The 24,015-nt window shown below is 39.5% G+C and overlaps 2 protein-coding genes and 1 pseudogene across 2 annotated transcripts; 1 reads left to right on the top strand and 2 right to left on the bottom strand.

Moving 5' to 3' along the window:
- Window positions 1-60: 60 nt before the first annotated feature.
- On the top strand, window positions 61-20,914 carry LOC130138622 (S-adenosylmethionine synthase 1-like; annotated as a pseudogene).
- Window positions 1,136-4,301, bottom strand: LOC115675541 (serine carboxypeptidase-like). The gene is made up of 9 exons (XM_030598259.2): window positions 3,867-4,301; window positions 3,362-3,530; window positions 2,882-3,001; window positions 2,597-2,740; window positions 2,359-2,509; window positions 2,154-2,242; window positions 1,802-2,060; window positions 1,568-1,701; window positions 1,136-1,425 (listed from the first exon to the last, which is right to left on the bottom strand). Exons 1-9 carry the CDS (start codon window positions 4,202-4,204, stop codon window positions 1,303-1,305), a joined length of 1,527 nt encoding a protein of 508 aa, XP_030454119.1. The 5' UTR covers window positions 4,205-4,301; the 3' UTR covers window positions 1,136-1,302.
- LOC115675532 (serine carboxypeptidase-like) lies at window positions 20,658-24,015 on the bottom strand. Its single transcript, XM_030598247.2, has 9 exons — window positions 23,592-24,015; window positions 23,088-23,256; window positions 22,607-22,726; window positions 22,322-22,465; window positions 22,082-22,232; window positions 21,877-21,965; window positions 21,538-21,796; window positions 21,305-21,438; window positions 20,658-21,156 (listed from the first exon to the last, which is right to left on the bottom strand). The coding sequence occupies exons 1-9, from the start codon at window positions 23,930-23,932 to the stop codon at window positions 21,034-21,036; spliced, it is 1,530 nt and encodes a 509-aa protein (XP_030454107.1). The 5' UTR covers window positions 23,933-24,015; the 3' UTR covers window positions 20,658-21,033.

Raw genomic sequence — 24,015 nt, 5'->3', positions numbered from 1 at the left:
ACAAGTCAAGTCAAGCAGTTCCACAGATCTATTAAAAGAGCACAAAAAGGGAGGAAAAAAAGGAAAAGGCCAGAAAAAAAAAAAAAAAGGAAAATTTCCTCCCGACCAACTCAGAACTAGGTAACATGCCTTGAACGGTTGGCGTAATTGGTGCTCGATTACTTCTGTGTTTTCCCGGCTTTAAATGCAGGATCTGCAAATTCTGTTTTATTAACAGATGCGTACTTTGGACACTCTGCGCAAGATTCCAAAGAACGGTTGTTGGAACCTCACATGTTTCTGACCAAAAAATCTGAGGAGATTGGTGCTGGAGCCAAGCTGACTGAAGTGAGGAAGAACAAGACATGCCCGTGGCTGAGACCTGACTGGAAGACCCAAGTGACGGTGTAACACCTTAACGACGGGGGTGCCATGGTCCCTCTGATGGTCCATACAGTCCTAATCTCGACTTGGCGTGATGTGACCATTACCAATGAGCAGATTGCGAAGGATTTGAAAGACCATCTGATCAAGGCCGTGATTCCACCTCAGTATCTTGATGACAACACGACTTTCCACCGCAAGTTGTGGAGGCATCTTGGGATCGATTGGCCCCATGGAGATGAGGGCCTCACCGGTAGGGAGATAATTATGTACTCTTGCCATGTTTGGGGTGCTCATGGTGGTGGTGCTCCTTCAGGCAAGGACCCGACAAAGTTGACCATAGCAGCGCCTACATTGTTAAGCAAGCTGCATTTGCAGGTTTCTTATTCCATTGGTGTTCGCTAGCCATCATCTATGTTTTTAGACACTTAATAAGACTAGGAAGACTCCAGACAAGGATACTCTGGCGTTGATCAAGGAAATTTTTTATTTCAGGCCAGGAGTGATCTCTATCGATCTTGATCTGATGAGAGGAGGCAACTTCAGGTATCAGAAAACAGTGGCATGTGGGCATTTCGGACATGATATGTTCTATTTGATTATGATGTTTGTGCCCCATTCAATCAACTCTTCTTCCGAAGCTAGATAAGGCATGTCGTGCGCCACACTGAGAATCATGCATTCAAGTAATGCAGGGCTAACTGATCGGTATGTTAGGAACTAGGAGAAATTTCTGTCGATTTGATGAATTTTGAAATGTAACACACGAGTATACTGTCTGTAAATCTGTAGTATTGAATTAACTTAAAAATTAGCTCTCTTTTATGTTTGCCTATCGTTTCTTTCTTCCTCGAACTTTTCTTGTATCTTGTTCTTTGGGGATGTACATGGTTCATGTCCAACGTATATGAACAAGATATGAAAGTCGGATCTCTCCATTCAAGAAGGAGACATCTCGCTATCTGCACCAGCCATGGCAACTTTGCCTGTCATCCAGCTCTTTAGCATCTGTAGTGCAGCTTTTGGCTGATCCATCGGAACCATGTGCCCCGCATTATGAACCTGCATTTCATCACACGGCCAGAATTGAAATTATTATTTGTCTCTCTCGTCTTTAAAGTATGTTGTGTGTGAGTGCGCTTGCACATTGCAAGTTTGCGTGTTCTTCTGTCAGAGAGAATGAGAGAGAGAGAGAGAGAGAGACCTTCAAAAAAGTAAGTGGTCCATGGCTTTTCATCAATCCTGCCTTGGCACCATCGACGACAAATGGAACAGTAGCAGATGTTCCAAACTGTTTTTGACCAGACCATTCCATGGCATGAACCCACTTGGAGTTCCCTGCTCAAATTAACATCAGGAAACACACGTCATTCACCAGGTAATGTCTGTTTGATTCTGTCTAGTGTCCACCAACTTGAAAGATCAGGGTTGTTCTTACCGAGCCAATTACAGATGAGATCGTATTCACCGGCATAAATGAGCACCTTCAGCCCGTCCTCAAGAAGCTCAGGGATACCCACTTCGAGATTCTTCATCCAATCCGTGAGCATGGCATAATACACAGTGCTGCTGCATGACACGAACTCTATATTTCCAACCCCTAAAGCATCTCTCACTGTCTTTTGGTTCAGGAATGTCTCCAGGTTTGAGAAGTCGTAGCACAGGTCACCCTCACAGCTCTTTCGAATATCATAGTACTGCAGGCCAATCATCAACATGTCAAATTCACGATAATCAACGTTATATTCGGAAAGCTTTTGTGAAGAAAAAATAGTCTGTCACCGTCGCACATTGATGTCCCCGGTAATGTCCATGATCTTATCGAAAATACTTGTGCAATCATCATATGAAGTCAAACAAGCATTTCCGCCCTCAGTAGCTGCACATAATATGCAAGTATAAATAGTAAAATCTCGGCCTTTAGAGAGAGAAAAGAGAGAGCTTCTCCGATGTTTATATGAAGCATAAACAGAGATTTAGGACCAGAAAAGATACCACACTGTTTAATCGCCTGCTTGCATTCTGGGAGCATTGCGTTTATGCTGTCATGATCAGACTGTGTGATTAACCTCATGTTTAGAGCATAATCTGTGTATGCTTCATACTGGATCTCAGGATTGGTTAGGCCATTGCCAATTGCAAACCCCTGTTCGAGATTCAGAAGTTAACAATGTCAAATGAAAGAATAGTGAATATTGTCATAGCAAAAAATTACCATACAAATATGAAGTACCTTCAGATTTATGTGAATTCCTTCCTCGGCCTTGTTCCCTTGGTGAACACGAGCAGCAAAAGCGGGAATGTAGTGCCCAGCGTACGATTCTCCAGTTATGTAAAAATCGTTCTTGGCAAGTTGAGGATGCTCTGCAAAGAACGCCTGACGGTCGTAGTGAAAGATTAGTCTATCATACGCTTGAACTCTTATCTTGAAAATTACCGAACTGAAAATCAGCTACACAAAAGTGGTCAATTTCATGTAATCAGGCACTCAGGTTATCATCAACGAGTGTGTGTATACCTGCAAGAAGTCGTACAAGTCATTGCTGACACCCTGCTCATCATGCCGAATGTCGCACTCATCAGAGGAGTAACTAAAACCAGTTCCAGTAGGCTGGTCGACGAAGATAAGATTCGACGCCTGGGGGACAAAACATTACAAATGCATCAAATGTAATGCTCACGATCATCACGTGCAACTATTAGTTTGTCAAGACAAGCTTGAAAATTTGTTTCCTAGCTGGCTATCGAAGGCAATAGCCAACAGAAGAAATCGGCAATTGCTTTTCAAGAAAGAATACTTAAACCAACTCGACCAAAATGATATTTAATTATGTCAAGGAAGAAAACAACAGAAAAGAGTCGGAGGACGACGGGCGGACACGCTAATGTCAAACTATTAAAAAAGATAACAGAACAAGGAGAAAAATCCAAAGGATGATGCAACGTTCTTTGGAGCATTTATTATGATTAATAACGCTATGATCTGTCACTCACTCACCTTGTCCCAACCGTAATCATTCCACACAAGAGATAAGTTGTTGGCAATTTGGAAAGGGCCATTCTCAAAGAAAAGTGCCAATTCACTGCTACAACCAGGCCCTCCAGTTAACCATATTACCACCGGGTCATTTGTGCTGCCCCGTGATTCGAAGAAGAAGTAGAACATCCTGAAAAATCGGATAAAAAACAGGACAAAGAATTATGACCAGAACTTGATGAATTATAAGGTGCCGAATCTCATTTGGCTCGCACGAATTGAAGAAACAGATTAAGAAAGAAAATTTCTTGGTGGGTTTTCCTAACTGAATTCTACTAACTTCTCATTTTATGGGGCTAATTGATAACCCCATTAATTTTCTCATCATCTAGGCCTACCAAAGTAAGTATAACAGGTGAATCTAAATTCTCCTAGAACATCATAATTAAGTACTAGACATAGGAAAATCGTACTCTATATCAAGAACATTAATAACCGGCTATCCTAGTTAATTCCAAGGCCTCACCTTGCTGCATGGGAGTGCGAAAGCTGGTAATACCCGGCATGGTGACCTAGGTCCTTAATGGACGACCCGGACTTTCCAAGAAGTGGGAGCTCAAAGCGCCTCTCGACGATCTTCCCACCGGAAGCCAAAGAAGAATTGACATCACCAGTTTCAATATTGACAGATTCTTTGGGGAACAAGTTGAGCCCTCTAATAAGCTTCTCTGCTTGTGTCCTCGCTGATAAGTTGGCGGTTAAAGAGGATGCTTTTGATGGTGATGCAGTTGAGAAGGATGAAGTTGAGAAGAAAAGGAGGAGAGAGAATAGAAAGCTGTGCTTTGAGAGAAAAGTTGATGCCATTGTTGAGACTTTTTCTGAGAGAAGACTATAAAGTTTAAGGAGGAGGATGATGGTTGGTGATGACCAATCGTGGGGCTTTTATAGTGTCTGATGTCAAGGACGTGCTTGATAAGGCTCCCGGAAAATGTGGCTTACACAGAGAGAGAGAGAGAGAGAGAGAGAGAGAGAGAGAGAGGTATAATTGTCTGCTTCTTATTATCATTTGGTATGTCTTTTTTTGTGTCTTTGTTCCTTGTTTTGTTGCTTTTTTGCAACAGATTGAACTGAGACAGAGGTGGTGGTTGTCTTTTTCGAAATGAATTGTATTTGCACGAAAAAGAATTTGCGTAAAGATCAGCGGGAATAGACGATGAATGACGACGGTTCCCATATTGCAGCTCCACAAAGTTTGTGGTATGATATCAACATGATCCCAGCTCATCATGAAATTGAAAAGGCAACTTTGTTTTTGCCCGGTCTATCAAATTCAAAATGTGTTGTTATTTGCTTTGTAACATATAACATGGGGAAATGGTCCAATTAGTCCTAAATTTATTGTACAGATGTCAATTCAGTCCTAAACTTTTCAAATTTTTCAATTGAGTCATAAACCTTTGTGCGAAATTCCAGTGTAATCCTTCCGACCAATTTTTGCTAGAAATCGTTAACGTGGTGATGTGCTACGTAGGACGACAGGTGATGATTGGACCGCCACGTCAACGACTTTTTGTGAGAATTGACTAGAATGACGGAATTGAATTTCGTGTAAAATTTTAAGACTAATTAGCAAAATTGGAAAATTTAGGACTAAATTGGCATCGGTATAATAGGTTGAGGACTGATTGGGTAATTTTCTCTATATAATCCCTATTAATCAATTTCATTAGGTCATTTATACATTCACTATTAAGATACTTTCTCATTTTTAACTAAGTCCATTTTTTATTGAGCCATATAGGTAAAGCACGGTTCAACGAATTTTCATGTCAGATGCAATATTTAGGGTTATAGGAACATGCTCGGAATATAAATGCTTGAGTTGCCATGTTATTAATTAGCATGATTATAGGATCATAAACTTAATGTATGCATGTATCTGAAAAAAGTTCAATCATTCGTAATCTCACTAAATAAATATTAATATCCAATGAAATGGAATTAAGGGAGGTTGAAGCAGGTTATTCATGAATGTGGTATTGCATTCACTCACCAAAAAGAGAAAAAATAAAAAGGAATCTTGGGGACAATTGAATTTTAGTATCAAAGATTAAAATTATGGTAAAAAAAAGCTCTAATTTTTCCTAATCGAGTCTCTTAATTTTTCGTTGATCTAATTAAGGCATATTTTTTTGAAATTATCTAATCAAATCCCTCCTACACGAGATCCAGCTTTCATGATCGTCAAACGACGCTATAGTGTGACGTGGACTAAATTTTTTCAAACGTGGACATCCATGTAGGCATCTACAATAGCTAAGTTTAACTTACACGACCATGTAGGGATCCCTATCCGAATAATACTTTAGCGCCGCCCATCAATCACGTTAGTTGAATTTGATCGAACTCTGTATTGAATGGACTTAATCAAAAAGTTCCTAAAAATAAAATGACTTGATTAGATAATTTAAAAGTATAGAAGCTTGATTTGAAAAGTGTAAAAAGTATAAGGACGGCAAAAAAATTTCCTAAAACTATTATGTTTTTGGAGTCTGGGACAAGTCAAGTCAAGCAATATCCTCCCGACCAACTCAGGAATAGAAAACGTAGTGGATGAACATGCCTTGAACGATTGGCATAGTGGATCCACCACGATTGCTTCTATTTTTTCGCATCTTTAAAGCAAGGATCTTCATTTTTTTTATTTAATAAATGCATACTGATACACTCTACGCAAAACTTTTTTTTCAAAAAATTTAATACTATACTATATCCATATTTTACGAGATTAATTAGTTACAAAGATACACCGTTCGGTGATAGACGGAATTGTAAATAGAAAATGGTGAAGAGAGAGTAAGCCGGTGATTTTCACATACGTGCTAAGTGTATGTGTAATTTTCCGTCATGATTGTTCACGTTTTAAAGTTATTTGTTTATATAACTCAAATATACTGGAGACAATTTCTCTCTGTGTATACGTTCGACATTGTTTCTCATTTTTTTTCCTGTGCTCTTATTTGAGGAAATATATGGATCCTGACTTTTAAAAAAGTCATTATTTTTACTCGTTATGTTGCCGTTGACAAGTAATCGCCACGGAAGTCAATGTACTTTTGATACTTCCTGGGTCGATGTGGAATGCTAAACATTCTAGGACTTGCTTAAAAAATGCAAAAGAAAAAGGAAAGAAAATGATAACAAAAAAATTATAATTTTCAATTTGTAGGCGGATTGGTAGGTCGATCCTGAAAGTTAATTATTGCTCTTGATTCACCAATAAGATGTGGTTTTTATAAGAAGACATCTTTGCATGCAGTTGATAAGAAAGCGTACAAGGAAAAACCCTCACAGTGGAGATATGTAGTTTTAATAAATTGCGAAGAGGGCATTAGGGATATAAATTCATTAAGTAAAATCGTATAAAATATTATAGTAGTTTTTCTCTTTTTTTATGACGAAGAAGTCTGCGTAAATTTAGATAGGCATAATCTTTTTAGTGGACTTAATTGTCACGGCTATAGGTTATTTCACGTTGAGCAGTGAAAATCTATATATTTAAGGCGAAAGTATGTTTTTTATTCTCATTTAACATTTACAAACTTGTTTTTGTAAACGTAAAACAAAGAGGAAAAAATGTAAAATTGATGAAAAAAATGAGGAAAAGATAAAATAAAGAAATTAACTAGCCACTTTCTTATTAAGAAAGCGCGCTTCATAAAATTACTTAATTTTCCTTGTAGTGCAATAATCCTTCTCATCCTTGCACTCTATGTGAGAAATTTAGAACGCTTCTCTCATTTGGTTTTGAATTTCGAATTCTAAGTAAATGTTTGTTTACATTCATTGAACAAAGAGCAAAATGTCCATTCAATTATTTATTTCTAGATTAGGTTACAAAATAAAATTAATGTCAAGTTTTCTATTTCTCCTTGAAATTAAATTTATATTTTTTGTTAATAGCTTATAATGTTGCACAACGAATGAAAATTAATTACGCATATTTTTTTCACCCCTCGCCTCTAGTTGGCGGTTATCATTAAAGACATTATATCCGGATACAAACTTAATTAGATATGGATGTGGATGACCTCCGTTATAACCCACCAATCAGTTATTGCAAGAAATTTTCTTCAATTATAAATGAAGAAAAATATAGTCCTATTTTATATTTATAGCATCAATTTTGAGTACATATACCACAAGAAAACTATAAAATTATCTATCAATCGTTATCCATGAAAGATTTTAATCGGTAGGGTTTGTTTGCCCTTACGTTTTTTGAGGAAATAATAGCTTTTCCTTTTCCTATAAATTTTAAAGACGGAAAATAATGTTCTAATATTTAACAGACTGAAAAATTCTAGATGACTTTAATGTCAATGTTTCTACCTTTCAAAATATCTCACATACTAAAGATCAAAGGAAAGTCAATTCCAAATCAGGCAAGAAAAAAAGAAAAGAAATAAAAAATAACTCCAAATAATATAATCATGGAAAATGCCTTCAGTTTAGTGGTAGCTAAACTAATGAAGAATTTGAGGATGCAAAGAATGATTTTTCTTGCAAGACATTCAAATGCTTAATGACTTAAAGTCTATATGGATAAAAATATGTGGCTCTCCTTGTCAATAGAGTAACAAAAAAAAAACAGTTTCTTTATAGATATAAAAGGAAAAAGATGCGATTCGAATCGACTAAAATGACATGAAAAGGTTTGATTTTACTCTACGCGTCAAAGTGGTGGGACTTGAAAGACTCAGGAGACCTTCCAAATCTACTATGTGTCCCACTAAACTAGGAGTTCAGAATCTCTTTAGGATCAGAGGTCAAAAGGTCGGTTGTGACCAACTTTAGTGACAGATGATGTACCATGCTAGATGTACCTATTGTTTCCAAATCTAGAAATCTACCAAACTAAAAGTAAGGTTGGTCCTTGCAATCCCCGGGTTTTAGTGACTACTACTTATATGGTCATTACGTCTGGTGATGACCTAGTGGCATCGGCTGGTATCGAAAAATGTGGGATCGTGATTTTGCATCCACTTGTGGTAATAGTGCTTGTATCTTTGCTTTGATGGCATGTGTCCCGAACCCCTACTATCTCGATTGAGTGATGGTCAGTTGGGGTCATGGAAAAATCGAAAAACAAAGCGAACTAAATCGATGAGTTCGTTTTATCAGTTGAATAGTTCTTTGTTTCTCTTGGTAAAAGGAAGTTGAAAATCGATTGTTATTTTCCTAGAATTGGGTAAATAAAAACACCAAAGAGTAAAGTGGTGAAGAGAGGTGAAAACAGAAATTGTTGATCTTTAGATATATCTTTAATTTTACATCACTTAGATATGAACTATTACCTCAATTGATAAATCTCACGCAACATCAAATTAGCGCAACAGCTTCTGAAGCCATCCAGGCACAGATGAACAGTGAGTAGAGGAAATAATATCATATCGATGATCGGACAGGGATGTCTATAGGAAGGAAAGGCATTCTTTAGACAATTTATAATTCTAAGGAACTATGCGCACATGCCCGTACAAAGGTGCTGACAATCAATGTCAAACAAACGTAAGAACCAAAACCAAAACCTAAAGCGAAATCGATTGATTCTTTCTCTTAAAGACACCTCTCTCTCTCTCTCTCTCTCTCTCTCTCTCTCTCTCTCTCTTATATACATGTTTCTGTTTCGGTTCCTTCTTTTGTATCTTTCCCATAAAGATAATGATGATTCCCACCTAACACATGCATTATTTGGAGCCTAACTAGATTTCTTTCTTGCGTGGTGGAGATGGCAGGACGCGGTTTTAATTATTTGAGTTTCTAACAAATGTAGTTTGGATGTTCTTATGAAGAGCCCCAAATTCAAGAACACTTTATCGGTGCAAACATAGTTACGTGGTCTGACTGATGTAAGGGAAAAGATCCAATCGATACGTTGAACGTCGCAAGAGGTTATGCAATGAAAATCTACTCAATTAAGTCGCGGCTATTCCACAATCGCATTTGATATGACTAAGTTATGTGTTTGGAAAATGTGTTTCAAAGCGACAAACTTTCAAATAGGTGGGCAATTTCTTGAAGTACTACACAATCCAGTATGTAACTATGAGTTGCGGTAATCATGAGGTGTTTGCGAAATACTACTAATACAGAGTGGCCCAAGTCGGACCAGCTCGGCTCACGTCCTTTCATGCCGGCACTTAAAAATGTCGTTCTAAACTCGAAGCACCCACTAAAATTGACCGAATGGGCTTAATTGGCAAAAGTTGAAAATTTTATGATTCAATTGACAAAATAGAAAGATTTATGACTGAATTGGCAAAAGTGCAATAGGTTTATGACTTTTTGGACAATTTTTTCACTCATAATGTCATAGAGGAGGTTAGCATGTAATCTTCAGGCATTTTTGCTCGGATCCGGACGTCATGTCGGCTCAAAATGTCAGCCTTGACACATCTTTGCTCAGAAGATTTATGAAAGCTATGTCTTCTGTAAATGCAATGAGAAGAGTGCAAGCATGGACTAACTTTGTCTTTTTCTTTAATATCCAAAAATCGTTTCGACCCCTTTTATGGTAATCAATCAATTGACGGCATCATCAGAGGATTATTACCGTCCAATGTCGTATGGGGCAGATTTTGTAAAAAAAATAATAATTTACACTAACGGTTACATACAACTTATATTTATATGATTTATAATAATGTGCTCTAATCAAGCACTCATGCACGTGCAAGATTTCCACAATTATGCCATTTTATGGACACCTAGTGAGATCATGTGGGTCTTCTTCATTCCCTCAAATTAACTAATTAGACTGCTAATTTGGTTTAATCCGGCCTAAGAAATGTCTCAACTAGTCTCTTGGGAAACCCTTCTATGTTAAGTAGACCGGTTCCACAATTAACTGTAAAAGACGCAGCAATACAAGTAAAGGGGGGGCTTCACAGAACACAGAAAGAGAAAATTCGTGAGGGGCCATACAAATACAATGAAGACACGGCCATTATACAGAGAGAGAGGGGCTCGGCAGCAGAGATAGAGTGATAGAGAGAAAGAGAGAGAGAGGAGATAGACGTGAAGAGCATGCATGCAAGGAAGACTTCGGGCACATCAACAAAATCCTGCGTTGATCACCCGTATATCAGTTTAGGGAGAATTATACTTTTTGTCCATGTTTTTTTTGGAAAATTCACTTTGTTCCATATAGTTTTTATTTGTCATAACTCCAGTCCTTAAAAACTATTTTCTGTCAATGATTTTTGGCATCATCAAATTTTCGTTCACTAGTTTCAACATAATTGTCGAGTCAGCATTGGCTACTCGTACGTGCTACTATTTATACAAGTCTTTACTAGAAATTAGACTTTTGATCCCCAACTTTTGGGTATGTTCAATTTTAGTCCTTTTTCTTTTGGTTTAGTGACAAAAGACGTGATGGTATACAGCTCATCAAGCGCTTTCAATACAAATAAAAATCAAATAATCATGGTAATTCTTGAAATATTAATATACTGATTTTTCCCATATATAATTATTCAAACTATCTGAATGCTAGTTAAAAACATAGAAATGCTAAACAGTGAATTTTTATTATTGGAATATTACCAATATTTGCAAATGAATTTAAAGAAAGAAACAGAAAAAATAATTTAACTCTCGCAACAACCCCGCCGCAAGGCTTGTATATTTTAGATAGCATATATATGCTTTCGTAGAGTACTTTTTTCTCTCTCCAAAACTTTATTTTCCCATGAAAACAAAAATGTTTCGTGAAATTCTGAAAAATTATGGGAAAAATGCGATTGACGCTAAACTCAACTATTTGTGCAAAAAATAAGAAGCAATTTTCAAATTATGTAAAAACATATATGAATTTAATTATGGAATGCACTGGTTACTTTGAAATCTCTTGTTAGTTTTTACAGTTAATTTTTACAATTTGGAGCAACACAAGGTATATATGAACTCTTGACGTCCTAACTCCTAAGCCTCGTATGGTCGGGGAAAAAGAAGATAAAGATGAAGGGGATGAGGATTTGAAGGGACTAGCTCCGTTGATTTTGCAAAAAATGAATAATTTGAAAAACATAATTTAACACTGATTATTTGTATCGCTTACAAAAATAAATGAATGAAAAATACTTTCATCATCCACGAAAATATTTAGACATAAATTGCTATCGATAATAAAAACATTTTCCATTGACTAATTATTTCGAGCAAAACAAGCGATCATCTTTAGGAAAATGTGTTCCAAATAATTTATTTTTAGCAAAACAAACGGTAAGTCTATATTTTTTGTACAACATGTATGAGGTATTATGTTTTTATTGTTATGCCAAAATCATGGGGATAATGTATCGGTATATTCAATGTGATGGGATATACGCCTTCGTGTGCTTTATCATTAAATATATTATATATTTTGTGACATCCCAAAAATTTGTCCGTTTGGGATTTATAAAATACTGAGTTTAATAAATGTACTCGCAGTTAATTCTCGCCCGGAATTGATCATTCCTGGGATACTAACCATTGGGGGAAGGCTAAATTAGGGAACTAAATTCGTACGACTAATAGAAAATTCGATCGTGATTTATTTTCGACCATAAAATCGCCGATGTGATATTTTGAGCCACTGTTGGCCGATCCAAGGATAGTCAGGGGTCAATTCGCCACTGTCATAGTAGTGGGTCGCGGGTGATTCCGCCGGGCCACAAAACGAATTGACAAATGATCATGAACCTATACCGAACGATCGTACCCCTCGGATCTAGCGATTGATCCTCGCGATTTTAATGACAACCGAAATCGTCACGAGCCGAACGGACTTGCACGTGACTCGATATATTATCAGTCACCAGTCGAATATGCGAATTTCCCAAACAAGCCGCCTGTTAGTTTGAGAAACGCTCGAGTTGCATTTAATAAAATTTAATTATTTAATTTAGCCCAAATCGGACACCGGAAAATTTGAAAGTCACAACGGGATGTTAGGAAGACGTTGCGGATGTAACGTGCAATTTTGGATGCGCCCGAATCCTTCAGAAAAATTCATTTTCGATGAGAAATGAAGAAACTGACCATTTTACCCCTAAGGATTAACAAAGGGCATGTTTTATGGGCAAAGGGCATTTTGGTAATTTTGCCCTAACTTTTGATTGGACAATTTTGCCCTTGAACTTTTTGAGAAATTACAAGTATACCCTTGGATTTTTTGGTAAGATTCAATATGGGCCGTTGATTTCAAGATTGGATCGAATCTGGACCGTTGGATTGAAAAGATTAGACGAAGGCGTTTTGGTAAATTACCAATTTGGTCAAAAAGTTGGAAGAAAAAAGAAAGAGGGGGTTGGTATCATAATATGCATTGGATGACAGAGTGAGGGAGAGAAGCCCTTTTCAACCATTAGATAGGACGCAGTCTTCCCTTATTAAATTCAAAAATCTATTCCAGACAGGGGCAACCCTTCAAGCCTTCGCTCTTAAACATTCTTCCATAACACTTATTTGCGCCTATTCTATCTCGAACAGAGTACGAGGAAGGCCCTTCGGGGAGTGATCTTCCTCCTCTTATAGTGGCTTCCTATTAGTCTAAGTACTATTCTTTGAGATCTAGACTAGGCAAAGCCCTTTCCATTCTTGCAGCTGGGCGCAGTTCTAATTGATTGTTTCATCTTGTTTGATTGAAAAACTTTATTAATTGCTGATCCCAAGCGAATGGCTTATTGTCTTCCTCGGCTGCCGAAGCCTCCTATAATGTCAAATGAAAGAAATGTTTTTCCCAAATTTTCTATTGATAGGACTGATGGTACTTTCAAGTACAATAAAGATAGCTATTTATTTCTCCTAGTGACTACTCTGAGTAAGGCTATTGACCTTTAATCGATCGCGGGATTTTATACATTACTAAATATATTATGAAGAAAGGCATCCTCTTCCCCTTATTCTTTAAAACAGTCTAACTTTTCCAATTTATAGAGTTGGGCAGGCGAATCAAGATTAACGACTAGGGGATTCCCTATCGGAGTTCCCTCCCTTGGGGTGTCATCTATGTTGGCAAATCAGTAAATGCTGAAGCAGAACCATCTGCTAGTGTTAGTGGAAAGCAAGGGATCACTAATTCCCTCGGCAGGGTCAAGTTAATTGAATAAAATCTTAAAGACAAAGGGGTACTTAGTACGGTGCCCTTATAGGAGTCTGAACATATATTTCTGAGCTTTAAAGATACTATTTCGGATTAGATCTTAAAGTCTTCACTGGATTCACCAGAGTGGATGTTATCGGTCTTTTTTCCAAAAACCAATGTCATTATTGGCTAAGCAACCCTTATTTAAATGTTTGATTAACCCCGCTAAACCTCAGATATTCTAATTAAAGCAAAACTCCTATGTTAAGCCCAGCGGCAAAGAGTAGGCGAGGAAGGAAACCAAGAAGTAGTGTAGATGGTGGTGAAAGGGATTTCTCTTTCCTTTTCCCCGCTCAAAGGAAAGAGAGAGCAACTTAGGCTGCGCATGGCAACCATTCTGTGCCCGGGAACAGATTCTGCTCAGAAATAATTATTTTCGATTCCGTGCCTGGGAACAATTTATAAGCATTTGAACGCGTTTGGTAACTGTCCAAAATTTCTATTCTTAGAATAAAAAAAGAATAGAAATGCGTTTGGTAACTACACAAAATTTCTTTTTATTAATAATATTTTAATAATATATTTGAATTTTTTAATATTTCTTTCTTTTTTTTTCCTTTTTTTTTTCTTTTTTTCTTTGGCCATGGCCGGTCGCCGGCAACAGGCCATGGCCGGCGAGGGCGTCACGGCCCTCGCCGATCGCGATAGAGAGGCCGACCTCGCCATGGCCGGGCGAGGCTTGACCTCGCCTAGATCTGGCGAGGCCGACCTCGCCGTCGCCGAGGGTGGCGACGGCGAGGTCGGCCTCGCGCATCACGACGAGGTCGAGCCTCGCCCGGCCAAGGTGAGGCCGACCTTGCTGTCGCCACCCCCGGCGACGGCGAGGTCGAGCCTTGCCTGGCCAAGGCGAGGCCAACCTCGCCGTCGCCACCCCCGCGACGGCAAGGTCGGCCTCGCCATGGCCGGGCGAGGCTCGGCCCGGCCGTCGCCACCCCGCGACGGCGAGGTCGGCCTCGCCATGGCCGGGCGAGGCTCGACCTTGCCCGCGAGGCCGACCTCGCCCAAATATGGCGAGGCCGACCTCACCGTCGCCACCCCCGCGATGGCGAGGTCGGCCTCGCCTTGGCCGGGCGAGGTCGAGTCTCGCCCAGATCTGGCGAGGTCGGCCTCGCCAGATCTGGGCAAGATCGACCTCGCCGGCCCTAGCCGATCGCCGGTGGCCGATCGACGGTGGCCAGTCGTCGGCGGTGGGCCGGGAAGAAGATGAAGAACAAATAAAAAAGAAAGAAGAAAATCAAGAAGAATCAGAAATGAAAAATTTGTTCCAGAATCAATAAGCTACTTTTTTTTTGCTCTTGATTCTGTTCCAAAATTGATTCTGGGAATAATTTTTTGCAAATTTGTGCCCGGGTACAAAAATTTTAACAAACGGATTTCTGCTCCCAAACTTATTCTGAGAACAAAAGAACATAAATTTTTACTATTTGGCAAGTTGCCAAACGCCCCCTTAACCCACCCAGTCCTGCCTTTAGAAACGAATGCAGGATAGGAAAGCATTTGGGACAAGCCGAACTTTAGGAAGACAGCCTGACTTCGGAGCTCGGCTTAGCCCAGAACTTTGGAATAGAGCGCAGGAAAAAACGCGTTGGGTCTCTCGATCCAAAACTACTAGGAGGCGGGTGGCTCCTTTCCATTTACCTATCTAGGGCTTCCTATCTTTCTTTAGTGGAAAACCTAAGAGAGCTCACATAACAACTGACTCACTTAGGCCAGTTGCTTGGTGCTATCCCCATTCCCTTGTTGAGTGATCAGCTACTGGAAAGTATAAGAAACGGCTCCTTCGGGCAAACCAAGCCCTTGGGTACGTCTAAAATGGTAGATTTGTTTCCGGCTCCTCGTGAGAGACAGGATCTCTTGGTTTGTCGACGTCTGAACAACGGGGTCGAAAGCCTCAATGAATAATTCCCTCGTCTCTGTAGTTCTTTTTTCGGCGAATGCTTCATCTGACGCCTCATTTGGTCTAGAAAGTCCCCTCAAGAGAGGGGTAGTTCCTCTTTCTCTTTGGCTCGCAGACCTATCTATGCTCAGCACTAAGTTGACTTTATGATCAGAAAATTTATTTTTCAACTTCTTGAATCTCTGTCTTGGACGCTGGCTCCTCGTTGGACGCATTAAATCATATTGTGGCCGAATTCTCCCTTTGCATGCATAAATATCACATTGGCTTGGTTGATTGATGAATCTTGAGTTGAGTTTATAAGTTGATTGTCTCTAATGCAATTTGTTGCTCCCGCATCAGATGTGATATGATATCATTTGATCCCAGCACGTCATGAAATTTATTTATTTTTTTGGTCAGAACACGTCATGAAATTGAAAAGGTAATTTTCCCTAGTTTTTCCTCGGGTTTTTTTATCGTGGGTTGTTTCTCTTTGAAAGGAAAGTATCCCATTTACCAAAAAGAAAAAAGAAAGAACCATGTCAAATTGTAGATTTATTAATCAATCAAATAGTGACACGTTGATTTCTCTCTTGTGACATATAATCCCCAATAATTAGTTTCATTAGGCCATCTATACATTTGATATTTAAATATACTTTCTTAATTTCTACTAAAAAAAATAGTAATAATAATTTCTACTGTCACACCCTGAAACCTACCAAGATGGGGGATGACACGACCGTCCTTTCACCCGAAGGACGCAGTCTCGAACCACTCAAAAGTCCCCATGACATCGCTCTCGCTCTATTGCTGCTAAACAAAGAACCTGAAAGATTGGGGAAAGAGAGAGGTGAGCAACCACAGCTCAGTAAGCAGTGCGTATCTCTTCTAAGCAGATCAAGCAACTACTATGCATATATAAAGTAATACTGAAAAACTCATAATTTAAACCTATAATATCATATACATATCATATCAAATATGAGTTATTGCATTTCATCAAAGCTTTATACAAATTCAGAAAATACTCATTTAAATCATCATAAACATCAACGGTCAAGTCCATTGATCAATCTCTATTAAAAACCACGTCAATGGTCAATTCCATTGACTAATCTCAAATCACACATCAATGATCTATTCCATTAATGAATCTCATCAAAAGCACATGCCAATGGTCCATTCCATTGGCCAATCTCATTGAAAAAAACACACGCCAATGGTCAACTCCATTGGCCAATCTCATATCACATCACACGTCGATGGTCCATTCCATCGACCAATCTATTGCTCAATATCTAACCATGGTCACGACACAAAGCCTTGTGACAAGGCTACCAAGATTCCCCCCTTGGCAAGGTCTCCACCTACAAAGCCGGTGGCTCGGCTCAGAAGGATATCCTAACCCAGTATGCATACCCCCAAACCCCTCAATGGGCTCACAGCGATATTGAGCACAAAACACACATCCTCTAATAATCCACAATACCAAATCCATAATAAATCTCATAATCCACAATCAATATCACCAATTGATTTCAGAAAACAAAACATAATCTTTCTCAACTTCGTTCGTCAAACCGAACGCATTTTACAAGACATTTCTCACATCATTTCACAATTCTTCGTAAATCGATATGTATAACCTTTAACAAAAGAATTCTTTTCATAAAGAATTTCCTCAATTCATTTCACGATAATCGATATATAAGCCATTTCCAGAAATACTTTACCATACCATTTCAAATAATCAACAGGGTAGTAAATGCCCGATCCGAGCTTTTATGCAATAACAATGCTATTTAACTCATAACATATCTGATTCATATCGCTTTCAAAATATGAGTTTACAAATTCAAAGAAGAGATAGCACCACTCACCTGAGAATGCCCCATAACCAAACAACATGGCTAAACTCGCCGACGATCTCGTAATCCTATCAATTAAACGAGAATTGACGTCAACACCAAGTAAAACACCATTTTCACTAACGACTCGACTAAACCAAGCTTAGACGCTAACCAAAACGACTCAAATGTGCTCACAAATCGCTCCTCCAAAGCGATTATCCAAATCGTCCGCAACGCAAAACTTGAACACGAAACTTGATCGCGCCATAACTTTCCCCATCGAACTCTGATCTTAGCAAACTTATAATCAAAAGAAAGCCCGTTGTGAGTACTACAAAAGCCCCAGCTTGGCCGCCCCAATATCGAGCCAAAAACTGACGAAATATGGCCTAAATACTGCCGGATGTGTACTGTTCACTTCACGCGTATAACTTCAAAAATTCATTTCGGGCAAATGGTAAGTCCAAATCAAGATCCGTAAAATCCCACGCCTCCATGACACCTTAAACTATCAATTCTATATATATACGCAGCTCAACGACTCAAAAATTGGATTTCGCGGCTCGAATTTCCCAAAACTCCGAATTTAAACCCTAAATCGGAAAACTTCTCCGATCGGATGAACGAGGGGCGTGAGTGCTTACCGGGCATTGCGATACGAAGTCGAATCGGCTAGGCGAGGTTCGCGTGGCACCAAACCCTCTTCTTCTTCTTCTTCTTCTTCTTTTCCTTTCTCACTTTTCTGTTTCTGCCGAGGGAGCTCTCGGTTAAAAGAGAGAACCGAGCGTCCACTGTAGCCACTTTTTCTGCTTTTTGACTTGTTGACTTTTTTTTTTTTGAATACCCAAATATTACATCTACTAAATTAAAATTTATCAAAACTAAACCCCTATAATTGCAACCAAAAAGAGGAATATATGTGTTTCGCCGAGAGTGACCTCAAACGAAAGATCTTTCACCGAAGGGGAAGATCTTCAATTTTTTTTGAGTAACCGGGTCCTATGTCATTTCAGAAAGGAAGCGACGAATTATACGCTAATGGCGAACAAAAGTAAAAGGGCAAAAAGATAAATCATGCAATAAGAGATAAATTAACGATAGCAATTGAACAAAACGAGATTACAAAAGGTGTGCTTTTTTGCAGTCAATTTCGGCAAAAGGGTCTCCTCTTCATGATCTCTTGGAAGTTATTTATAACTAACGCTAAAGAATAACCGTTGTCGAACAGTTACTGTCTCAATTCCGGATTATTCAGTCTTCTTCGCGATAACCGTTCCTTTTATTCCGCGATATTATCAGCACCAGATGGGGTAACCGCTTTTATCTTTATCCCGATGTCCTGAATGGTTATCGATACCGAGTTCTCGGTATCCCACATATTGGGCCTTATGCAACTTCATTATCCAGTTTTTTTGGCCTGTTGTACTCCTTCTTTCTTCTAGCCCAATCAATCAAATTTGAGCGCCAACAATATGAATCATACAAAGCCATCTATGTACACCACGATTCAATTTATTTTCATGCTTGATGCAATATTTAGGGTTATATGAACTTGCTCGGAGAATGAATACTTGAGCTGCCATGTTATTTATTAGGATGATAAAGTTAGTGCATACCTGTAGTTCGAAAAAGTTCAATCATTTGGAATCTCGCCGAATAAATTTTAATATCCATGGAAATGGAATTAAGGGAAGTTGAAGCAAGTTATTCATGCATGTGATATTGATCACCTGGAAATAAAATAAAGGGTCTACATAGAATACGGCATCCATCCATCCACCAAAAACGATAAAAAAAAATGGAAAAGTAATCTTGGGAAAATTTATTTCAGTAACATTAATTAAAATTCTGCCAAAAAATTGATTTCAGTAACATTAATTAAAATTCTGCCAAAAAACTCTACTCTTCGACTTTGTACTTTCGGATTTTTTTAATCAAATCTCTAAACTTATAATTATCTAGCAAACTTTCTAATCAAATTCCTCCGACACCACATCCAGCCAAGGTGGTCGTCGGGGGATGTCCTAATGTGATGTGGATAAAACTTTCCCAACACAGACGTGCATGTAGGCGTCCTCATTGACGGGATTTTCTTGACATTATACTTCGATATTGTCGGTATTGGTTGGATTTGGTGTTGGAAGATGATAAAAGTGTAAAATTTGATTAGACAAATTAAAAAAATACTGACTTGATTACAAAAAGTTAGGGAAGAATATGGATGAAAAGTAGGAATTTTCTCGGATTTTATATTATGTTTTTGGAGTCTGGGACAAGTCAAGTCAAGCACTAGAGGAAAAGGCCAAAAGAAAAAATGAAAAATTTCCTCCCGACCAACTAAGCACTAGATGAACGTGCCTTGAACGACTGGCGTAATTGGTGCTCGATTACTGCTAGGTTTTCCCATCTTTAAAGGCAGGATTTGCAAATTCTGTTTTATAGCAGATGCGTACTTTGGACGCTCTATGCAACATTCCAAAGAACGGTTGTTGGAACCTCACATGTTTCTGACCAAGAAACCTGAGGAGATTGGTGCTGGAGCCAAGCTGACTGAAGTGAGGAAGAACGGGACATGCCCGCCAGCGGCTAAGACCTGATGGGAGGACCCAAGTGACGGTGTAATACCGTAACGACGGGGTGCCATGGTCCCTCTGAGGGTCCATACGGTCCTAATCTAAACTCAGCGTGATGAGACCGTTGCCACTGAGCAGATTGCGAAGGATTTGAAAGATCATGTGATCAGGCCCGTGATTCCACCTCATTATCTTTATCTTGACAACAAGACGACTTTCCACCGCGACAGGCGTTTGTGATCGGTTGGCCCCATGGTGATGAGGACCTCTCCGGGAGGGAGATAATTATCGACATTTATGGTGGTTGGGGTGGTCATGGTGGTGGTGTTTTTTCAGGAAAGGACCCGACCAAAGTTGACCATAGCTGCGCCTACATTGTTGGGAAAGCTGCGAAGGGCGCTGTAGCTTCTGGGCTCACTTGATTTTGCAGGTTTCTTATGCCATAGGCGCTCCCGAGCCGTTATCTCTGTTTGTAGACACTTGATTAAACTAGAAAGATTCCAGACAAGGATACTCTGGCTTTGACGAAGGAAAATTTTCATTTCAGGCCAGGAGTGATCTCTATCAATTTTGATTTGATGTGAGGATCAGAAAACAGTGGCAGATGGGCATTTCGGACGCGATGACCCAGATTTCACCTGGGAGACAGTGAAGCTTCTCAAACCTAGGAAAGCATAGAGCTTTGCCTTCCTCTGGTCACACCTTAATCCTGCATGATTTCTGATTTTGTGTTTATGTTCTATTCGTGGTACTTGGTAGCAGATTCTCAAATAGTTTTTCGCCTCTTCGGTGAGATTAATTCAAGACAAAAAAGAGGGAATCCTGAATTGTGTTTATGTTCTATTTGATTATGGTGTTTTCCCCATACAATCAACTATTCTTTTGAAGCTAGACGAGGCATGTCGTTCGCCACACTGAGAATCATGCATTCGAGTTATGCAGGGCTAACTTATCGGCATCTTAGGAACCAGAAGTTTCTGTCGATTTGATGAATTTTGAAATGTAACATACAAGTGTACCGTCCGTAAAGCTGTAGTATTGAACTATCTTAAAAATTAACTCTCTTCTATTGTTGCCTATCGTTTCTTTTTTCCTCAAACTTTTCTTGTATCCTGTACTTTGGGGATGTACATGGTTCATGTCCAACGTATATGAACAAGATATAAATGGCGGGTACTGTTGGCACTCTCCATTCATGAAGGAGCAATCTCGCTATCTGCACCAGCCATGGCAACTTTGCCTGCCATCCAGCTCTTTAGCATCTGTAGTGCAGCTTTCGGCTGATCCATCGGAACCATGTGCCCCGCATTATGAACCTGCATTTCATCACACGACCAGAATTGAAATTATAATTTGCCTGTCTCATCTTTGAAGTATGTTGGGTGTGAGTGCGCTCGCACATTGCAAGTTTGCGTGTGTGCTTCTGTTAGAGAGAGAGAGAGAGAGAGAGAGAGAGAGAGAGACCTTCAAGAAAGTAAGTGGTCCATGGCTTTTCATCAATCCTGACTCGGCACCATCGACGACAAATGGAACAGTAGTAGATGCTCCAAACTGCTTTTGACCAGACCACTCCATGGCATGAACCCAGTTGGAGTTCCCTGATCAATTTAACATCAGGAAACACGTCATACACCAGGTAATGTTCTGTTTGATTCTGTCTAGTGTTTACCAACTTGAAAGATCGGGGTTGTTCTTACCAAGCCAATTACAGATGAGATCGTATTCACCGGCATAAATGAGCACCTTCAGCCCGTCCTCAAGAAGCGCAGGGATACCCGCTTCAAGATTCTTCATCCAATCCGTGAGCATGGCATCATACACAGTACTGCTGCACGACACGAACTCTATATTTCCGACCCCTAAAGCATCTCTCACAGTCTTTTGGTTCAGGAATGTCTCCAAGTTTGAGAAGTCGTAGCACAGGTCTCCCTCACAGCTCTTTCGAATATCATAGTACTGCAGGCCAATTGTCAACATGTCAAATTTAAGGTAATCGAACGTTATATTTGGAAAAAAATAGTCTGTCATCGTCCTACATTGATGTACCCGGCAATGTCCATGATCTTATTGAAAATACTGGTGCAATCTACATATGAAGTCACACAAGCATTTCCACCGTCGGTAACTGCACTTTATATGCAAGTTTTAATAGTTAAATCTCTGCTTTTAGAGAGAGAAAAGAGAGAGCTTCTCCGATGTTTATATGAAGCATAAACAGAGATTTAGGACCCAAAAAGATACCACACTGCTTAATCGCCCGTTTGCATTCTGGGAGCATTGTGTTTATGCTGTCGTGATCGGCCTGTGTGATTAACCTCATGTTTAGAGCATAATCTGTGTATGCTTCATACTGGATCTCAGGATCGGTTAGGCCATTGCCAATTGCAAACCCCTGTTCGAGATTCAGAAGTTTAACAATGCCAAAGGAAAGAATAAGTGAATATTGTCATAGCAAAGAATTACCATACAAACATGAATTACCTTCAGGTTTATGAGAATTCCTTCCTTTGCCTTGTTCCCTTGGTGAACACGAGCAGCAAAAGCTGGAATGTAGTGCCCAGCATACGATTCTCCAGTTATGTAAAAATCATTCTTGACAAGTTGAGGATGCGCTGCAAAGAATGCCTGACCATCGTTGTGAAAGATTAGTCTATCATACGCTTGATTTCTTATCTTGAAAAGTACCGAACTGAAAATTGGCTTTACAAAAGTAAACAATTTTGTGTAACCAGGCACTCAGGTTATGATCGATGAGTACGTGTATACCTGCAAGAAGTCGTACAAGTCATTGCTGACACCCTGCTCGTCATGCCGAACATCGTGCTCATCAGAAGAGTAACTAAAACCGGTCCCAGTAGGCTGGTCGACGAAGATGAGATTCGACGCCTGTGGGGGAAAAAACATTACAAATGCATCAAATGTAACTCTTGCAATTATCACACGCAACAATTAGTTTGACAAAACAAGCTTGGAAATTTGTTTGCTATCTGGCTATCCAAGGCGATAGCGGCAGAAGGAATTGGCAATTGCTTTCAAGAAAGAAGACTTGAACCAACTCGACCAACATCATATGTAACTATGTCAAGAAACAAAACAACAGAAGAGAGTTGGAGGACGACTCGGCGAACACACTAACGTCAAACTATTAAAAAAGATAACAGAACAAAGAGGAAAATCTAAACAATGATGCAACGTTCTTTGGAGTATCAATTATGATTAATAACGCTATGATCTGTGACTCACTCACCTTGTCCCAACCGTAATCATTCCACACAAGAGACAAGTTGTTGGCAATATGGAAAGGGCCATTCTCATAGAACAGTGCCAATTCACCGCTACAACCAGGCCCTCCGGTTAACCATATCACCACCGGATCATTTGCGCTGCTCCGCGATTCGAAGAAGAAGTAGAACATCCTGAAAAATCAGACAAAAAACAGGACGAAGAATTATAACCAGAACTTGATGAATTGTAAGGTGCCGCATCTCGTTTGGCTCACGTGAATCGAAGAAACAGAATAAGAAATAAATTTTCTTGGTGGTTTTCCTGACCGAATTCTGTTAACTTCTCATTTTTTGAGGTTTAATGGATAACCCCATTAATTTCCTATCATCTAGGCCTATCAAAATAAGTATAACATGTGAATCTAAATGCTCCTAGAACATCATAATTAAGTACTAGATATAGGAAAATGGTACTCTGCATCAAGAACATCAATAATTGGCTATCCTAGTTAATCCCAAGGCCTCACCTTGCTGCATGGGAGTGCGGAAGCCGGTAATACCCGGCATGGTGACCCAGGTCCTGAATGGATGACCCGGACTCGCCGAGAAGCGGGAGCTCAAAGCGCCTCTCGACTATCTTCCCACCGGAATTCAAAGAAGAAGAATCGACATCACCAGCTTCAATATTAACAGTTTCTTTGGGGAACAAGTTGAACCCTCTAATGAGCTTCTCCGCTTGTGTCCTCGGTGATATGTTGGCAGTCAAAGAAGATGCTTTTGATGGTGATGCAGTTGAGAAGGATGGATGGGAGAAGAAAAGGAGGAGAGAGAAGAGAAAGCTGTGCTTTGAGAGAAAAGTCGATGCCATTGTTGAGATTTTTTCTGAGAGAAGACTTTGAAGTTTGAGGAGGAGGATGATGGTTGGCGATGAGGATGATTGGTGATGACCAA

Source organism: Syzygium oleosum, unplaced genomic scaffold, assembly GCF_021117445.2.
Source record: "Syzygium oleosum isolate NSW1041296 unplaced genomic scaffold, Sole_v2.1 Sole_v2.07, whole genome shotgun sequence".
NCBI classification, from domain to species: Eukaryota; Viridiplantae; Streptophyta; class Magnoliopsida; order Myrtales; family Myrtaceae; genus Syzygium; species Syzygium oleosum.
This window is presented reverse-complemented; position numbering and strand designations above follow the sequence as displayed.